Here is an 18,243-nt window from a genome sequence, read left to right as displayed (position 1 = left end):
TCTGGAAGAAGATATCAGCTTGTTGCTACATTTTGTCCTTGTGCTACAGGGCAATAAGGTGACCTAATTTTGTTACAAATGGAAATGTGTATTCTTTGAATATCCAGTTAGTGTAACACCTCTGAAACAGTCATATATACACACTCCCCAAGTAAATAAATCAGACTAGTACCTTCCTTCCTACAAGACATTAAGTTTAATGGAAAACAGAAACAAACTTTCACCCTATTTTGGACATCTGCCTTTTCTCAAGGAGATAGGGCAATTTGGTATATGGAGAAAGGGAAGGGGGTTGAGTGCAGGGAAGCAAGGAAATGGGGAAAGAGCTACACGTGTTTCCTTCTAATTACGCTGTCATGATTTTGTTCACGTAGACATGCACTTTGAGGGAATAAATAGAGATAACTAAACCTCATCTCAGGTCTGTTTCACTATCACTAATATACTGAATGACCACCTGGTTTAAACTAAAAACTACCAGCCTTCTAATGCTAAAGATGAAGTGTCCTTTTGACTTTTGAGGGGTTGTTATAAAGTTATATTAGCCTGTGACTAATTTAAGTATAAGTAGGAAAGGAGTAAGACACAATTTCCAGGTGTTGCTAAGATATTATCTTACATAAGTGATTCAAATCAAGTTTGAGCTGTGTTAAATGTCTTCCCCCTAGCATTTTGGCCTTGGCAAAAGTAAGTATGCTTGTACAAGCCCTGTTCTCTTATTTACAGCAATATCAAAAGAAATAGATGTGACTGCTTTAGATTCATTTCTACTGATCCCATCCAAACAGACAAACAACTTGATGCCTTCCTTTAAAAAACTAAAAAATAAAAAAAATGACATGTGATGTCTGAAGTAGCCAAAGATGGCTTTCTAGATCAAGACAGGGTAGATCTAAGCCATGAAGCCTACATGAAATTTAAGTAAGGGTTAAGAAAAGTGAAACTCCAGATAGAGGAATGACATGGACGAAGGCACAGGAGCAAGAGCAAGCATGTTCTACGTAGGGGAAAATGTGCTCGCAACAGGAGGTACATGTTAAGAAATGCAAAATGAGTTTGGATGGCTAATATGGAATCCACTTGCATACCAGGTAAAATGTAAGCTCCAGTTTTTGTGCAGTTCACTCTACACTGAGTGTCTAGTACATAGTAACTCAATATAATTTTATGAAATGAAAGAGCAAAGAGTTTTGATTGATGATACACTAAGAATTTGCCGAGCCCAGTGGCTCACGCCTATAACCTCAGCACTTTGGGCGACCGAGGCAGGTGGATCACACAAGTTCAGGAGTTTGAGACCAGCCTGGCCAACATGGTGAAACCCCACCTCTACTAAAAATACAAAAAATTAGCTGGGCATGGTGGCTTGTGCCTGTAATCCTGGCTACTTGGGAGGTTGAGGCAGGAGAATCGCTTGAACCTGGGAGGCAGAGGTTGCAGTGAGCCTAGATCACACCACTGCCCTGCAGCCTGGGTGACAGAGCAAGACTCCATCTCAAAAATGAAGAATTCACCAAAGGTTTGAGGGAAGAGATGATACACGATGAAAGTGGTGTCTAAAACTGATTAATATGTATGCATGCTGGATCTAGGAAAAAAGACTGACATCTAGAAATAAAACTAGCAGATTATTTTATTAATCTAGAGAGGAGTGATAAAAGTCTAGGGTAAGATGGAAAAAAGAGACTTATAGTGAAGGCATTTGAAAGAAAATCAGCATGAACCTTGAACGCTTTATGCTGAGTGAAAGAAGCCAGTCATAAAAGACCACATATTATATGATCATATTTACATGAAATCTCCAGAATAGGCAAATCTATAAAGACAGAAAGTATGTATTTTTTTTTTTTTTGAGATGGAGTTTTTGCTTTTGTTGCCCAGGCTGGAGTGCAGTGGCACCATCTCAGCTCACTGCAACTTCTGCCTCCTGGGTTCAAGCAATTCTCCTGCCTTAGCCCCCCGAGTAGCTGGGATTACAGGCATGCGCCACCGTGCCCTGCTAATTTTTTTGTATTTTTAGTAGAGATGGGGTTTCACCATGTTAGCCAGGCTGGTTGTGAACTCCTGACCTCAGGTGATCCGCCCGCTTCTACCTCCCAAAGTGCTGGGGTTACAGGTGTGAGCCACTGCACCCAGACAGAGAGTAAATTATTGGTTCCTTGGGCTTGCAGGGGCATGGTAAAGGGAAAGTGACTACTAATGGATATAGAGTTTTTTCAGAGGGTTAGTGGGATCCCCTAGAATCGATTGTGGTGATGTTTCACAACTCTGTGAATAAACTAAGAACCATTGAATTGTAGACTTTAAATAGGTGAATCACATGGTATATGAATTATATCTCAGTATAGCTGTTATTTAAAGAGGGGGAATAAATGAAATGTGGTGAATGACAGGATATACATATTTGATGGAGAAAATTAGTCATTCACTATAAACTCCATAAGTTCCAGTTTGATTCTTCCTGAAATAATAAAAATAACCACTAGTACCATTATTAATATTGTTTTAGGAGCCCTGGGTGGTGCAACAAGAAATGAAACATAAACAAGAGATATAGTACTAGAAAAAACAAAAGAATCACCTAAAAGTAATTAGCATCAATGGAAATTCAGTAATTACTGTCATATAGTAACATGCACACAAATGTCAATGTATTCTAATATACCAGCAATAGCTAATGAGAAAAATATACAAAAGTTTAACCTTAAACTAAATAATAAATGTGAGTAGCTTGTACAAGGAAATAAATTTGTATTAAGCAATAATAAGTGAAGATTTAATGAAATGCAGATATGTATCACATTGTTTTAAAGGAAGACTGAATATTATACAGATATCAATCCCCAGAGCTTATTAAGGTCCCTATTTAAGAATAAATATACATTGCTGACAGTGTAAATTTGGTGAAATATTTCAAGAGCCTTCAAAATGTTCATACCCTTTCTCCAAGGAAATCTAAATAGAGAAAAAACTTTATGCACAAGATGCTCAAACTTCTCCTTCAGATCCTGGATGATAACTCTCATGTCTTCCTCAAGGTCTTTTCTTCCCAGTTTCACCAACCTTTACTCACCTGGTTTCCAGACTGTTCTCTATCCTGGTTGTTTCCCCCTAAATGGACTATAGTTTGTTAGTGCCTCTCTTTAAATGCCTCATTCAGTTTGGTTGTTTAGAGAAGAGTGAAATGAGGAAAACCAAACTCAACTGAAGTGCTACCATCACGATTTAGAAATAACCCCATCACGCATTGAAAAGTGTTTACTGGTGGTTGGATATATGATTTGTTAGAAAGGTTGGATATATGGCTGTTTCTTAGAAAGTGTATATCATGTGTTGGTATTAGGAGCATGCCTTACTGGGGTTTATTGAAGTTAATGGTTCCTCAGAGAACATAAATAAAAGAAGGTCTATCTATGGCTTCCTAAAGGTAATGGGGAGGAAAGTAAGTTGAAAAATGGTGGGAAATGTATGGTTGACTAAAAACAGCCAGGATAATTTCTACCCCCTTTACTAAGAAAAAAACTCTACTCTTACAAAGTAATAAATCTGATTTTTCTGTTCACCTTCTGCAGTTTAATGCAAAATTGTTATACATTGTTTTTTCAAGTGCAAAAACACAGCTATATACAAAGTGACAATTTACTTGCACCAGGAGTTACATATTAAGAAATAGAAAATGAGTTTGGATAGCTAATATATATATATGTGTGTGTGTGTGTATATATATATATAATACAACTTTGTATATAGTTGTGTTTTTGCTTCTCTGACTTATTGCCCTCCCTAGAGTTAACCAGCATTACATTTATTTTTCTTTTTTTCTTTTTTTTTTTTTTTTTTGAGACAGAGTCTCACTCTGTCGCCCAGGCTGGAGTGCAGTGGCACGATCTCAACTCACTGCAAGCTCCGCCTCCCGGGTTCATGTCATTCTCCTGCCTCAGCCTCCCGAGTAGCTGAGACTACAGGCGCCCGCCACCACACCTGGCTAATTTTTTTGTATTTTTAGTAGAGACGAGGTTTCACCATGTTAGCCAGGATGGTCTCCATCTCCTGACCTTGTGATCCGCCCGCCTCGGCCTCCCAAAGTGCTGGGATTACAGGCATGAGCCACCGCGCCTGGCCCTATTTATCTTTTTTTCATAGAAAAGTTATTCTTTTATTATTTTAAGGAGGTAATACATTGCCCAATATGCCAAAGTGTAGGGAATTAGAGGAAGCGAATGGCCAGGTTTTTTTAAGAGCCTCATGCTAGCCAGGCACGGTGGCTCACGCCTGTAATCCCAGCACTTTGGGAGGCTGAGGTGGGTGGATCACCTGAGGTCAGGAGTTCAAGACCAGCCTTACCAACATGGTGAAACCCCATCTCTACTAAAAATACAAAAATTAGCCATGCATGGTGGCCAGCACCTGTAGTTCCAGCTACACGGGAGGCTTAGGCAGGAGAATTGCTTGAACCTGGGAGGCGGAGGTTGCAGTGAGCTGAGATTGTGCCACTGTTCTCCAGCCTAGGTGACAGGGCAAGGCTCTGTCTCAAAAAAAAAAAAAGCCTCATGCTGCATTTCTGAGCTCCTGTCTGCCCACAGCCCACGGCTGCTTACATGAAGTCAGGGTCAGTGGACAGATGACTCAACTCGACACCCATTAACTGAGAAAGGGCTTGATCAGCAGAGGCACTGCCAGGTCCCAGCATGCCAGGTGGCATCCAATAAGGCTAGTGCCTTATTGGCAGCCAGTGTGTCTAGCACTTGATTTTATTTCTGTGAACCTAGAGTGGGCAGGACGTGAATAAATTCAGAGTCATAAATTAAGGTGAAAGACTTAGTAGTGTTAATACTCTGGGTGAGAAAAGACAACACTGTCTTGGAGGAGAGTGGGCTTGGAGTCTGGTGGAAGAAAGATGGAAACCCCCAGAAGGGCCTTGGCCCGCAGGCACTGCCTTGAGGCCATCAGAGGGGTTTTCACAGTACATGATGGGGAAGGGCAAGGCAGGGTAGGCACTGGGGGGCTGCTTCATCTGGCACAGTTGAACTAGAGGTTCATTTTCCACTCATAATTGGTTTCCTAAGTCTAAGTCACCACACCTGGGGCTGAAGTAAGTCTTGCCTACGCACTAAGCATGGCCTTGGACCTCGAAGAAATGCATGACTCAGTTCTCCAGTGTTGAAGGGGAGGCACTTTCAATTGAAGGAGATCTTTCTCCCCGTACCTCCAGCTCCTTTCCCTTGCAAATGACCAGGGTGGGAGGCAAGAGGGAAAGGCACTTCCTGGTGCAGCCTCACCACAGCCTTCCAGAGAAATCATCTTCGTGGGACCTAAAGCCTAGCCTTGGCTTGGAGCAGACTTGTTTCCACCCATGGGAGGGTACCCTGTCTGGCAATTGAATGGAACCACCATTATATTTATTTCTAAAACATGGATCATTCCATGATGTTTAAAAACCACTTCAGTTATCATCTCCGGTATTATATATAGCTATTATGTATAGCTTCATTTTTTGCAAAAGGCATGATTACATTTTTTGTAGTCTTTTGTTTTTGTATTACCAGTCACTACTACCTAGTCACCTAGACATTGTAATTTCTCTTTAGGTATGATTTATACTACATTTCCCTCAGATACTATTTTTTTCTTTTTCTTTTCTTTTTTGAGATGGGAGTTTCACTCTTGTTGCCCAGGCTGGAGTGCAATGGTATGACCTCAGCTCACTGCAACCTCCACCTCCCAGGTTCAAGTGATTCTCCTGCATCAGCCTCCTGAGTAGCTGGGATTACAGACACCTGCCACCACGCCCAGCTAATTTTTTGTATTTTTAGTAGAGACAGGGTTTTGCCATGTTGGTCAGGCTGGTCTCAAACCTCTAACCTCAGGCGGTCCACCTGCCTCGGCCTCCCAAAGTGCTGGGATTACAGGTGTGAGCCACAGCACCCGGCCTCCCTCAGATATTATTTTTATGAAAAATTGTAATGTAACTATATTCATTTGAAAGAAACTATTTTCAGCTATTTCCAAATTAAATGTAATCTTCAATTATTTTCTTATATCAAAACCAGCATGTATTTGTATCTGCATTAATTAGAAGTAAAGGCAGATTTTATCTAGCTGGCGTGTGAAATACTGAAGTCTTTGAAGCCCATGGGTATTAGTAAGTGAGAAATGATCAACAGAACGTGAGTTCCAAACTCAGGGATGTATGCACGCCAACAGGCGAGGCCACTGTGGAAGGCAGGCAGATGCAAGACCCTGGGGCCTGGTGGGAACAGCTGTCAGGCAGAGAGCGGATATCTCAGCATAAACAGGCAGCCCCTCGCATGGCCAGGTCCTCATCACGCTGAATCCAAGCCTAGTTGTGCTGGATCATCTGATTTTTCCAAACATCTGGGTTTTTATGTAAAATTTCCCAATTTTTAAATTACTTCATTTTAAAAACCACCACGAGTTAAAAGAAAAAAAACCGACAGGCTGAAAATGGCCATTAGGCTGCCAAATTGCAAGCTTTTTTTGCTATACTTACCAGCAGCAAAAAAAACCTATTTTTCCCCATTTACTGTATGTTCTTGGGGAAGATGGTGAAAAAACTATCCCATTAATTCATCAGAGAAAAGGTATTATTGCATTTACAACACAAACTTATGCAGTCAGATTTACTCTGTATGTTTTCAGTGTACTTTAGGAAACCTACCACACTCCTCTTGTACCACACCCTCACTGTAAAGTTGGTCTATCCAAGTAGGGTTCCCCATCTGTTGGGCCTCAATTTTCTACACCACACTGCAAAGCAAGAGGAATACAAAAGAAGTTTAAGCATCTTAATTTACAACCTCCAGTGGTTTAAACCAGAAAGTTCTTTTGGAGCAGAACTACTATGGCTTTTCTTCCTCAGAGTTGCTGAGAAATTATAATTAGAGGTTTTCCTGTTGTATAAAGGAAAGGAATTCCTTTCCTTTCCTGTGTGTACAAGACTTCTGTTCTCAATAAATGTGCTTCCCTGTCCCATTTCTCTTTCTGCAGGTAATAGAGGGAAAGCTGGCTCCATTCTTGGGCAAGGTCATTAAATTTGCCACCTCACACGTGTACAGCTGCAGTCTTTGTAGCCAGAAGGGGTTCATCTGCGAAATCTGTAACAATGGAGAGATCCTCTACCCTTTTGAGGATATTTCAACAAGCAGGTACAGAATATCTTATTTCATAAAAGAACACCCGAATGTGTAATATGCCATTTTCTTTGGCCAAACCAGGCCAACTTTTAGTCAAGTACTGTATCTCTGTCTCTCACCCTGGATCAGGTTTTCCTTGTCCTTGGAGAACATGTTTCCCCCTCTGGTTTCCCATATTTATTTCCACCCCTTAACCTCGCTACCTTTATCCAGAATGAGATGACAGAGCTGCAAAGAAACATTGCCGAACTCCACCTTATTAGGTAACACAGAGTCTTCAGGTTCAATTTTAGAATGAAGATTGGGGAGGAAGCATCTTAATAATTTTTTAAGGGCCAAATGATAGGCAATGGGAAACTGCAGTCTCAGAGGCCCAAACTGGACCTACCGCCAGGGGTGAAACTAGAGGACACTGGTGAGCAGCTACTGCCTGGCCATGTGCTTTTCTCCGCAGATGCATATACTGCAGTGGAGCGATGAAAGTTTTAGGATCCAAAGGAGAGAAAAGTGGGAGTTTATGTGGGATGATTTTTCTAACCAAAGTAATATTTGGGCATCATCACATCCATGGATTGATGGATGATTCACAAAATGATACATATTACTTTTCCTTTCATCCCAAAAGCGCAATAGAAATCTACACAGTATGTGTGTGCACTGGCTTCTTTGGGTATGAATGTCATGGCTCATTTCCCACCCTGCAGGGCTCACTTATACTGTGGTTCAGAACAGAAGGTAAGGCATGTAGCCAGGGAGAGTTGAAGCATGTAGAGTAGAGCTAAGATATTGAGAGTTGACTCAGCCCTTTTGGCCTCTCCTAAAACCTAAAGACTGTTTGTAAACATGCAGGAATTTGGGTTGGCCCACACACAGAAAAACAGACACGTAAACACATAGACATGCAGATACACAAACACACACATACATACACACACACACACATACACACAGAGGCAGAGGTCAGCCTCCAGTTTCCTGAGCAGGTACTTAGCTTATAGAGCTTATATAGCCTAGAGATTAGCTACCTCTTAAAGGAAGGAAACTCCTCACAGCCTTTTTAGGGCCAAGTGAGACACAGTGGGAAATTGCAGTCTCAGAGGAAGGCCCAAACTAGACGAACCACTAGGAGTAAAATTAGAAGACACTGGTGAACAGTAACTTAGCCCATAGCCTAGAGATTAGTTACCTCTAAAAAATGTACACCAGGCCAGGTGTGGTGGCTCACACCTGTAATCCTAGCACTTTGGGAGGCCAAGGCAGGAAAATCACTGAGGTCAGGAGTTCAACACCAGCCTGTCCAACATGGTGAAACCCCATCTCTACTGAAAATACAAAAATTAGCTGGGCATGATGGCAGGCACCTGTAACCCCAGCTACTCAGGAGGCTGAGGCAGGAGAATCACTTGAACCCAGGAGGCAGAGGCTATAGTGAGTTGAGATTATGCTACTGCACTCTAGCCTGGGCAACACAGCAAGACTCTGTCTAAAAAAAAAAACACAAAATGCGGCTGGGCACAATAGCTCACGTCTGTAATCCCAGCACTTTGGGAGGCTGAGGCGGGTGGATCACAAGGTCAGGAGATTGAGACCATCCTGGCTAACATGGTGAAACCCCGTCTCTACTAAAAATACAAAAAATTAGCCGGGCGTGGTGGCGGGCGCCTGTAGTCCCAGCTACTCAGGAGGCTGAGTCAGGAGAATGGCGTGAACCCGGGAGGCAGAGCTTGCAGTGAGCCAAGATCATGCCACTGCACTCCAGCCTGGGCGACAGAGCGAGACTCCGTCTCAAAAAAAATGCACACCACATAAAACTTGTACACAAATGCTCACCGCAGCAGCATTTGTAATAGCTAAAAAGTAGAAACAACTTAATTGTCTATCAACTGATGAATGGATAAACAAAATGTAGGATATCCAGACAATGGAAAATTATTCAGCTATAAAAAGAAAAAAAGTACTGATACATGCTGCAACATGTATTAACATTGAAAACATGCTAACGGAAGGAAGCCAGATACAAACCACATATTACATGATTCTATTTATATAAAATGTCCAAAATAGACAAATCCATAGAAACAGAGAATAGATTAGTGGTTGTCTAAGGCTTGGGGGAAGGAGGAAAAGGAGTTACTACTCGTGGGTATACATTTCTTTTTGGGGTGAAGAAAATGTTCTGGAATTAGATTGTGGTAATGGTTGCGTGGTCTTATGAGTACACTAAAAATTAGTGAATTGTATACTTTAAAGGGGTGAGTTTTATGGTACGTGAATTATATTGCAATAAAATATGTTTAATGGCTGGGCATGGTGACTCACACCTATAATCCCAGTGCTTTAGGAGGCGCAGGTGGGTGGATCACTAGAGGAAAAGAGTTTGAGACCAGCCTGACCAACATGGCAAAACCCCATCTCTACTAAAAATACAAAATTAGCTGGGTGTGGTGGCAAATTCCTGTAATCCCAGCTACTCAGGAGGCTGAGGCACAGGAATCACTTGAACCTGGAGGCTGAGGTTGTAGTGAGTGGAGATCACGTCACTGCACTCCAGGCTGGGTAACAGCAAAACTGTCTCAAAAAAAAAAAAAAAAAAAAAAAAATCACATTTAGTAAAGAATTTCTAAATGCCTAAATGCTTCTAACTGAGTATATCATACACTGGGCCACAAAACAAATCTCAATTAATTTTGAGACTATACCAAGTATGTTCTCTGGCACATGGAATTAAAGATTCACAGTAGAAAAAAATACGATTAGTTAGGCATGGTGGCGCACACCTGTAATCCCAGGTACTCGGGAGGCTGAAGCAGCAGAATCACTTAAACCCAGGAGGCAAAGGTTGCAGTGAGCCAAGATCACACGACTGCACTCCAATCTGGGCAACAGAGTGAGACTTCATCTCAAAAAAATATATATATACACATACACACACACACACACACACACACACATGAATATATATGAAACCCCAAAACATTTGGAAATTAGACAATATATTTCTAAGCAACTCATGGGTCAAAGAAGGATACACAAGGGAAATTTTAAAATATTTTGAAATGAAAATGAAATATAAAACATATAAAAAACTGCTGAAGTAGCACTTAGAATGAAATTTATAACTATAAATACTTGTATCAGAAAAGAAGAAAGCTCTGAAATCAATATCATAAAATTTCACCTTACGAAACTAGATAAAAAAAGAGCAAACTAAATCCAAAGCAAGCAGAAAGAGGAAAGAATAAAGATTAAGGCAGTTATCAATGAGATAGTAAACAGAAAAATCACAAGTTCATTCTTTGAGAGATCAACAAAGTTAGCAACCTTTTAGCTACCCTGATCAAGAAATTAAAAGAGAAGATACAAATTGCAAAAATCAGGAATTATAACAGGTACAGAAATTAAAAGAATTATAAAAGTATTATAAACAACGTTATACCAGCAAATTAGACAAATTTAGATGAAATGGACAAATGACTAGAAAGACAAATTACCAAAACTGACTCAACAAGAAGTAGAAATATGAATAGACCTAAAACAAGTAAAGAAATTGAATTAGTAATTTTGAAATCTTCCCACAGAGAGGCCAGATGGCTTCACCAGTGAATGCTACGGAATATTGAAAGGAATAATAACAAACTTTCACTCACTACTTTTATCTCCAGAATGAGATATCCAGAGTAAAATATTCAGAATGAGATACTAGAGTTGCAAAAAAAAAATTGCCTGACTCCACCATATTAGGTAACAAAGAGTGTCCAGATTCATTTTTAGAATGAAGATTAGAGAGAAAGAATCCCCAAGGATAAAGATGGGTCAGTTCTCCAAAAAGATGTAACAATCCTTAATGTATAAATAGAGTCAAAATATGTAAGACAAAAACTGATGGAACTGAAAGAAGAGAGAGACAAGTTTACTGTTGTAGTTAGAGCCTTCAACGCTTCTCTGTTCATAACTAACAGGTCCAACAGGCAGAAAATCAGTAAGCATATAGTTAAACTCAACAGCACTGTCAACTAACCCGATCTAATTGACATCTCTAGAATACTTCATTGAACAACAAAATATACATTCTTCTCAAGGTCACATGGAACAGTTACCAAGAGAGACCACATTCTGGGCCATAAAAAAAACATCTGAACAAATTTAAAAGAGTAGAAATTATGCAAAGTATGCTCTCAAACCATAATGAAATTAAACTAGAAATCAGTAACAAAGATACCTGGAAAATCCCAAAATATTTGGACATTAAACAAAATACCTCGAAGTAACACAAGTTGATAACGTATATCCACACAAAAGCATGCATATGGATGCTTTATTCATAATCACTGAAAACTGGAAGCAGCCAAGATGTCCTTCAGTACCTGAACGCATAAACTGTGGCATATCCGTACAATGGAATATTATTCAGCAACAAAAGAAATGAGCTGTCAGGCCACAAAGAGACATGGAGGAAACCTAAACGTATATCACAAGTGAGCAAAGCCATTCTGAGAAGTCTACATACTGTACTATGTGATTCCAACTATATGACATTTTGGAAAAGACAAAACTATACAGACAGTAAAAAGATCAGTGGTTACAGGGATTTGGGGGCTGGGGAGGGATGACTAGGTGAAACACAGGAGATTTGTAGGACAGTGAAACTATTCTGTATGATGCTCCAATGGTGTATACATGACATTATACATTTGTCAGAACCTGTGGTTTCATACATCACAGAGTGAGCCTTAACTGAAATGGCGGACTTTAGTTAATAATGATATATCCATATTGGTTCACTAATTTTGTAACAAATGTATCATAGGATTGCAAAATGTTGTTAATAAAGACAACACAACAGGAGGTGGTAGGGTGGAATATGGGAACTCTGCCCAATTTTTCTGTAAATCTAAAACTATTCTAAAAATTAGTCTATTATTAATAAAAATTTAAAAGTTGTTCAATTGAACAGTTGACTCTAACATGAACAATTTTTACCAAACCTTATTGGAGCAATTTTAGGCTCATGGAGAAATCACAGAAATAGTACAGAGTTCCCATATACCACACACTCAGTTTCCCCTATTAATATTTTACGTCAGTATAGTACATTTGTTACAATTAATGAACCAATATTGATATATTATTAGTAGCTAAAGTTCATAGTTTTTTCAGATTTCCGTAGTTTTCACCTACCATCCTTCTTCTGTTCCAGGATACCACATTATATTTAGTTGTCACACCTCCCTAGGCTCCTCTTGGCTGTGACAGTTTCTCAGACCTTGTTTTTGATGACCTTGACAGTTTTGAGGAGTACTGGTCAGTATTTTCTAGAATATCTCTGTTGGATATGCCTGATGTTTTTCTTACGTGTAGAGTCGGTTTTATGGGCTTGGGGAGGAAGGCCGTAGAGGTAGTGCCATTTTCATCACATCATATCAAGGGAGCATACAGTCAACATGACTTATCACTGTAGTGTTTGTGTCAGGATGTTCCACCCCCTTGGCAGCCGAGTATGGATAAAGTTATTTAGAATCCTTCCACACGGGAGATGTGTCTCTTCCTCACTTATTTTTTTCAGTTGTTTGTTTATATCAGTATGGACTTGTGCATAGTTCATTTATACTTTGGGTTACAGTCCAGTTCTATATTTTATTGTTCAGACTGTCCCAGCTTTGGCCGTTCAAGCTCTCAGTAGGCTCCTTTGTTCCCTTGACATACCCCACTCATTATGGGATTTTTGCTGGGGGGAGCAAAAATGGGATTTTGTTTTTGATTTGGTTTGGTTTTCAGCATTTCCTTACTTTCTGGCACCACCAGATGCACCAGGCTCATCTTACTTATTTCCTGCCCTAATCCTAGGAACAGACATGTGTCCAAGGAGCCTTGGTTTCTTTTGTTAAAGAATGACATTAGAAACTGAGATCTAGGCACTGGGTTTTGCACACATGTTGAAAGCCCTCAGTTCCTGGACTTGTGCCTTGACTGGGGCAGAGGTGCTGCCCTCTGACTGTACATCAGAATCTTTTTTGAGACTTGGCTTTTAAAACTCCAGAATCTGTATCTTCAAGGATTCTGTATGATTATGAATCACCCCAGAAAAAAGAATCACTCCTCTAAGGTAGCTGTGGTCATAGTTAAGATGCTGGATTCTCATCAAAATAACCACATTATCATAGCTGTAGGTTCATAGGGGCCTTTACTCAGTAGTAAAAACTATGGAGAATCCTCCCTCTTCCTTGATCAGTTGCAGTTCTCTAAGCTTGTACAAATGTCTGAGTCAGAAGGAACATTGACCAGCTTTCCTGGAATTCCAGGTTAACACTTTTCAGAAACCTGTTGAGCTTTCTCTTGGTGGTGTTCAGTTTCCGGTTAAACACCAAGAGTGGTTTATACAACCCTGTGACAAGGCAAAAGGAAACACTAATAAAAAATTTATTAAAAGAAAATTTTAGTCAGAAATAGAGTTGCTGATTCAAAACATGTCTATAAAAATGTTTTAAATAAATGTGATAAATAAAAATAGATTTGAATAGTGAAGTAAATTTTAAAATCTCAGTGTAATTGAAATCTTTGTGGATTAAGTAATATGATGTCTGGGATTTGCTTCAGGATTATCTGATGATGGGGTAGGGGGATGATACAGATGAAAGAAATTTCAATGTATTGGCCGGGCGCAGTGGCTCACGCCTGTAATCCCAGCACTTTGGGAGGCCGAGGCAGGCAGATCGCGAGGTCAGGAGATTGAGACCATCCTGGCTAACGTGGTGAAACCCCGTCTCTACTAAAAATACAAAAAATTAGCAGGGTGCAGTGGCAGGAGTCCTGTAGTCCCAGCTACTCGGGAGGTTGAGGCAGGAGTGAACCCAGGAGGCAGAGCTTGCAGTGAGCCGATATCGCGCCACTGCACTTCAGCCTGGGTGACAGAGCAAGACTCGGTCTCAAAAAAAAAAAAAAAAAGAAATTTCAGTGTATTAATAATTGTGGCAGCTAGGTGATAGGTACACAGGGATTTGTTATATACTATTCTCTGTACTTTTGCATATGTTTGAAATTTTCCATGAAAAAAAAGTTTTAAAATCTGTATGTAAAAATTTTAGAAATAAGGTATTTAGTGAATTTGTTACCACATACCCTTGACTATCCTGCTAAATTTGGCATTTTTGTGTCCTCAGAGATATACTTAATGTCCTTTCAGGTCCAAATATCACTTGAATAGCATAATTACAATTCAGTTAAAAAAAAACAAAATTCAGGGTCGGGCGCGGTGGCTCATGCCTGTAAATCCCAGCATTTTGGGAGGCCTAGGCTGGATCACTTGAGGTCAGAAGTTCAAGACCAACCTAGTCAATATGGTGAAACCCTGTCTCTAATAAAAATACAAAAATTAGCTGGGCGTGGTAGCACACACCTGTAATCTCAGCTACTCGGAAGGCTGAGGCATGAGAATCACTCAAACTCAGCAGGCGGAGGCTGCAGTGAGCCAAGCTCATGCCACTGCACTCCAGCCAGGGCAACAGAGTAAGACTCTGTCAAAAAAAAAAAAAAAAAAAATTCACAAGCATGATAACGGTTTGTATTTGTTTGTTGGTTTGTTTTTGTTTGTTTGTTTTTTGAGACGGAGTCTTGCTCTGTCGCCAGGGCTGGAGTGTGGTGGCATGATCTCAGATCACTGCAACTTCCACCTCCCGGGTTCAAGTGGTTCTCCTGCCTCAACCTCCCAAGTAGCTGGGATTACAGGCACCCACCACCACACCTGGCTAATTTTTGTATTTTTAGTAGTAGAGACAGAGTTTCACCATGTTGGCCAAGCTAGTCTCAAACTCCTGACCTCAGGTGATCTGCCCACCTCAACCTCCCAAAGTGCTGGGATTATAGGTGTGAGCCACCACACCCGGCCCTGTACTTTTAATAAATGATTTTTTTTTTTTTTTGGAGACAAAGTATCACTCTTATTACCCAGACTGTAGTACAATGGCATGATCTCGGCTCACTGCAACCTCCACCTCCTGGGTTCAAGTGATTCTCCTGCCTCAGCCTCCCAAGTAGCTGGGATTACAGGCATGTGCCACCACACTTGGCTAATTTTGTATTTTTAGTAGAGACGAGGTTTCACCATGTTGGTCAGGCTGGTCTCAAACTCCTGACCTCTGGTGATCCACCCGCCTCGGCCTCCCAAAGTGCTGGGATTACAAATGTGAGCCTGACCCTAATAAATAATTTATTGAGTGTATCACGTATGTGCATTGGGCTAGGTTCTGGAGACACAGTGAACACAGCATGAACTGTGAACTCAACAAAGAGTTGAGTTTAGTAGGGACAGACAGGCCAGTAGGCAGTTCTGTGAAAGTGTGGGAGGAGCACAGTAGAGGGATGGACCTGAAGCTCCCAGAAGGGCTCCATCATCCACAGAAGTGATGTGCATGTTGAGTGAGAAAGACGTTCCACAGTTTCTAAAATCATCCACAGAAGTGATGTGCATGTTGAGTGAGAAAGACGTTCCACAGTTTCTAAAAGTATTAGGGAGCTCTGTGTTTTTTAGGTTTGGGGGGTTTTTTTTGTTTTGTTTTTTCTTTTTTCTTTTTAAATTTTAGATTTGGAGACCCATATGCAGATTTATTACAAGGATATGTGGCATGATGCTGAGGTTTGGGTTTTCATTGATCCCGTCACCTATATAGTGAACATAGTACCCAACAGGAAGTTTTTCAGCCTTTCCCTGTCTCCCTCCCCTCTTTTGAGTCCCCAGTGTCTATTGTTCCCTCTGTCTATGTTGAACTCTGAGTCACTGATTTATGTTCTTCAGTACTAGAATATACTCAGTTTTAACGTGTTCATTTGATTATGACTATATAGCAAACATTCGTCAACTCCTTCAGGCTTTCTTTTCCTTATTAAATTAATTATTATGCAGGAGGAAGTTTCATGACTATGTAATTTGAAAATATACCCCTAGTATTTTAGGACCCCACCTCTGGCAGATATAGAGAAGGTGCTGGGATTGTAAGGGAATGGCACTAACATTTATTAGTATTAGTGCCAGCAACTTATATATCTTATCTAATTTTTCTGCCAGTCCTCTGAGGAAATAGTGTTACTTTCATTTTAATAATGAAGAAACCTAGGTTCAGAGAAGTCAATTAACTTGGCCCTAGAGATAAGGCCAAAACTTGAATCCAAATACATCTGACTCCAAAATCCATGTTTTTTCCATTATATCTCACTGCTCCTTCTGTACCTGAAGTCTTCAAAACATTTTGCCATATACCCCCTCAAATCAATTTGAAAAAAGTATGTACCTCTGTCATTAAAGAAGTCTTCTCCAAAACTGCTATTTTGAAATGCCATTTTATTTGCTGCCTTGGGAGTCTTTACACTCGGAGCAGTAAGCCATGATTAGATTGGTTTGGGGGAAAGATATGCCTTCCTTCTGTAAAATGTCCAACGTACTGTTGTGGAGACAACAGCAGAGCTTCCACCTCCTGTGCATCCCTTGGCAGGTCAGGTTCGGCAAGGGTGCCTATGAAGCTGAGGATCTGCCTAAACTGGACTTCCACAGGCAAATCCCTGTTTGTTGCACCAAAGCAAACTCCCCTCCATTCAGAAGATAATGCTGACAGTTTTACCTTGAGATATCCTTTCTTCTCAAACACACTTTTTTTTTTTTTTTTTTTGAGATGGTTTCACTCTTCTTGCCCAGGCTGGGGTACAATGGCGCGACCTCAGCTAACTGCAACCTCTGCCTCCTGGGTTCAAGCGATTCTCCTGACTCAGCCTCCGGTGTATCTGGGATTACAGGCACCCACCACCACGCCCCACTAATTTTTTTGTATTTTTAGTAGAGACTGGGTTTCATCATGTTGACCTGGCCGGTCTCGAACTCCTAACCTCAGGTGATCCACCTGCCTCGGCCTCCCAAAGTACTGGGACTATAGACATGAGCCACTCCACCCGGCCTCAAACACAAATTAAATACATACCTCTCTTTAACCTAAATAGAAAAACCCTAAAACCCAGATTGCAAGATTTTTAAATACAATAAGAATATCCTGAAGCATAAAACTGCTTTGCTAAAGCCTAATCAAGCATTTATCCTCCTAGAGGATTACAAGGAAAGCATAGCCTTGGGAGAGATAAACATTTTGATAAAACAATGATAAAATTCCATGTCCTAAAAAAATAGAAATGGGCCGGGCGCGGTGGCTCAAGCCTGTAATCCCAGAACTTTGGGAGGCCAAGGCGGGTGGATCACGAGGTCAGGAGATCGAGACTATCCTGGCTAACATGGTGAAACCCCGTCTCTACTAAAAATACAAAAAACTAGCCGGGCGTGGTGGCGGGCGCCTGTAGTCCCAGCTACTTGGGAGGCTGAGGCGGGAGAATGGCGTGAACCCGGGAGGCGGAGCTTGCAGTGAGCCCCCGAGATCACGCCACTGCACTCCAGCCTGGGAGACACAGCGAGACTCCGTCTCAAAAAAAAAAAAAAAAATAGAAATGACGAAACATGCCCTCCTTGATTGAGAATAAGAAGGAAGGGCTCTAACTTTTAAGAATTGCAAATCAGAATATTAGCCTGACACTGCTCTACAATTTAAGGGAAAACAATGAATATAAAAGCAAAAAAGTCACATACATCCACAAAATGACCCAGGATTTAGATTTTTTTTTAATCCTTAAATTGCCTCCTATGCAGCTTTCTTTCTGACATCTTTACACATCCCTAATCTTCTCTCGTTATTAAGATCCCCTTCCTAATGCTGCTAAGAAGACAATCCTGCTTTCTACATTTCTGCAAAGATGCTATTTCTGAATCTTAAAATGCTTCGAGATTACAAGTACATAAACACTTCATCTTAAAAACCCTCAGTGTGCATTTTTAACATAGGACTTACAAAATAAACCAACTGTGATAAATCAGTTTCATCATTTCTGTCCTGTCCATTTGGCTTTCATGAGTTTTTCATGTGACATGTAACTCATCCTCTTAGGGTTTTCACTATGAATAATGTTGCACTTAAAGACTTTATGACCTTTATGCCACTTGGCACTGTGTTTAAATGTGAGTATTCTATGAGAAGATTCTACTGAAACTGATTTTAGTATCCTC

At 40.6% G+C, this 18,243-nt stretch overlaps 1 protein-coding gene across 5 annotated transcripts in view; it reads left to right on the top strand.

Annotated features, from left to right (window-relative positions):
• The window catches only part of PLEKHM3 (pleckstrin homology domain containing M3), a 206,879-nt gene that overhangs the window by 162,044 nt on the left and 26,592 nt on the right, over positions 1–18,243 (top strand). For all 5 annotated transcript variants that reach the window (XM_009182899.4, XM_031651488.1, XM_021923918.2 and 2 more), the window contains one exon: positions 7,009–7,166. In XM_009182899.4, the coding sequence (XP_009181163.1) occupies positions 7,009–7,166 (158 nt within the window). The remainder of the gene's footprint in view (positions 1–7,008; positions 7,167–18,243) is intronic.

The sequence above is a fragment of the Papio anubis genome, chromosome 10 (genome assembly GCF_008728515.1).
Source record: "Papio anubis isolate 15944 chromosome 10, Panubis1.0, whole genome shotgun sequence".
Lineage (NCBI taxonomy): Eukaryota > Metazoa > Chordata > Mammalia > Primates > Cercopithecidae > Papio > Papio anubis.
This window is presented reverse-complemented; position numbering and strand designations above follow the sequence as displayed.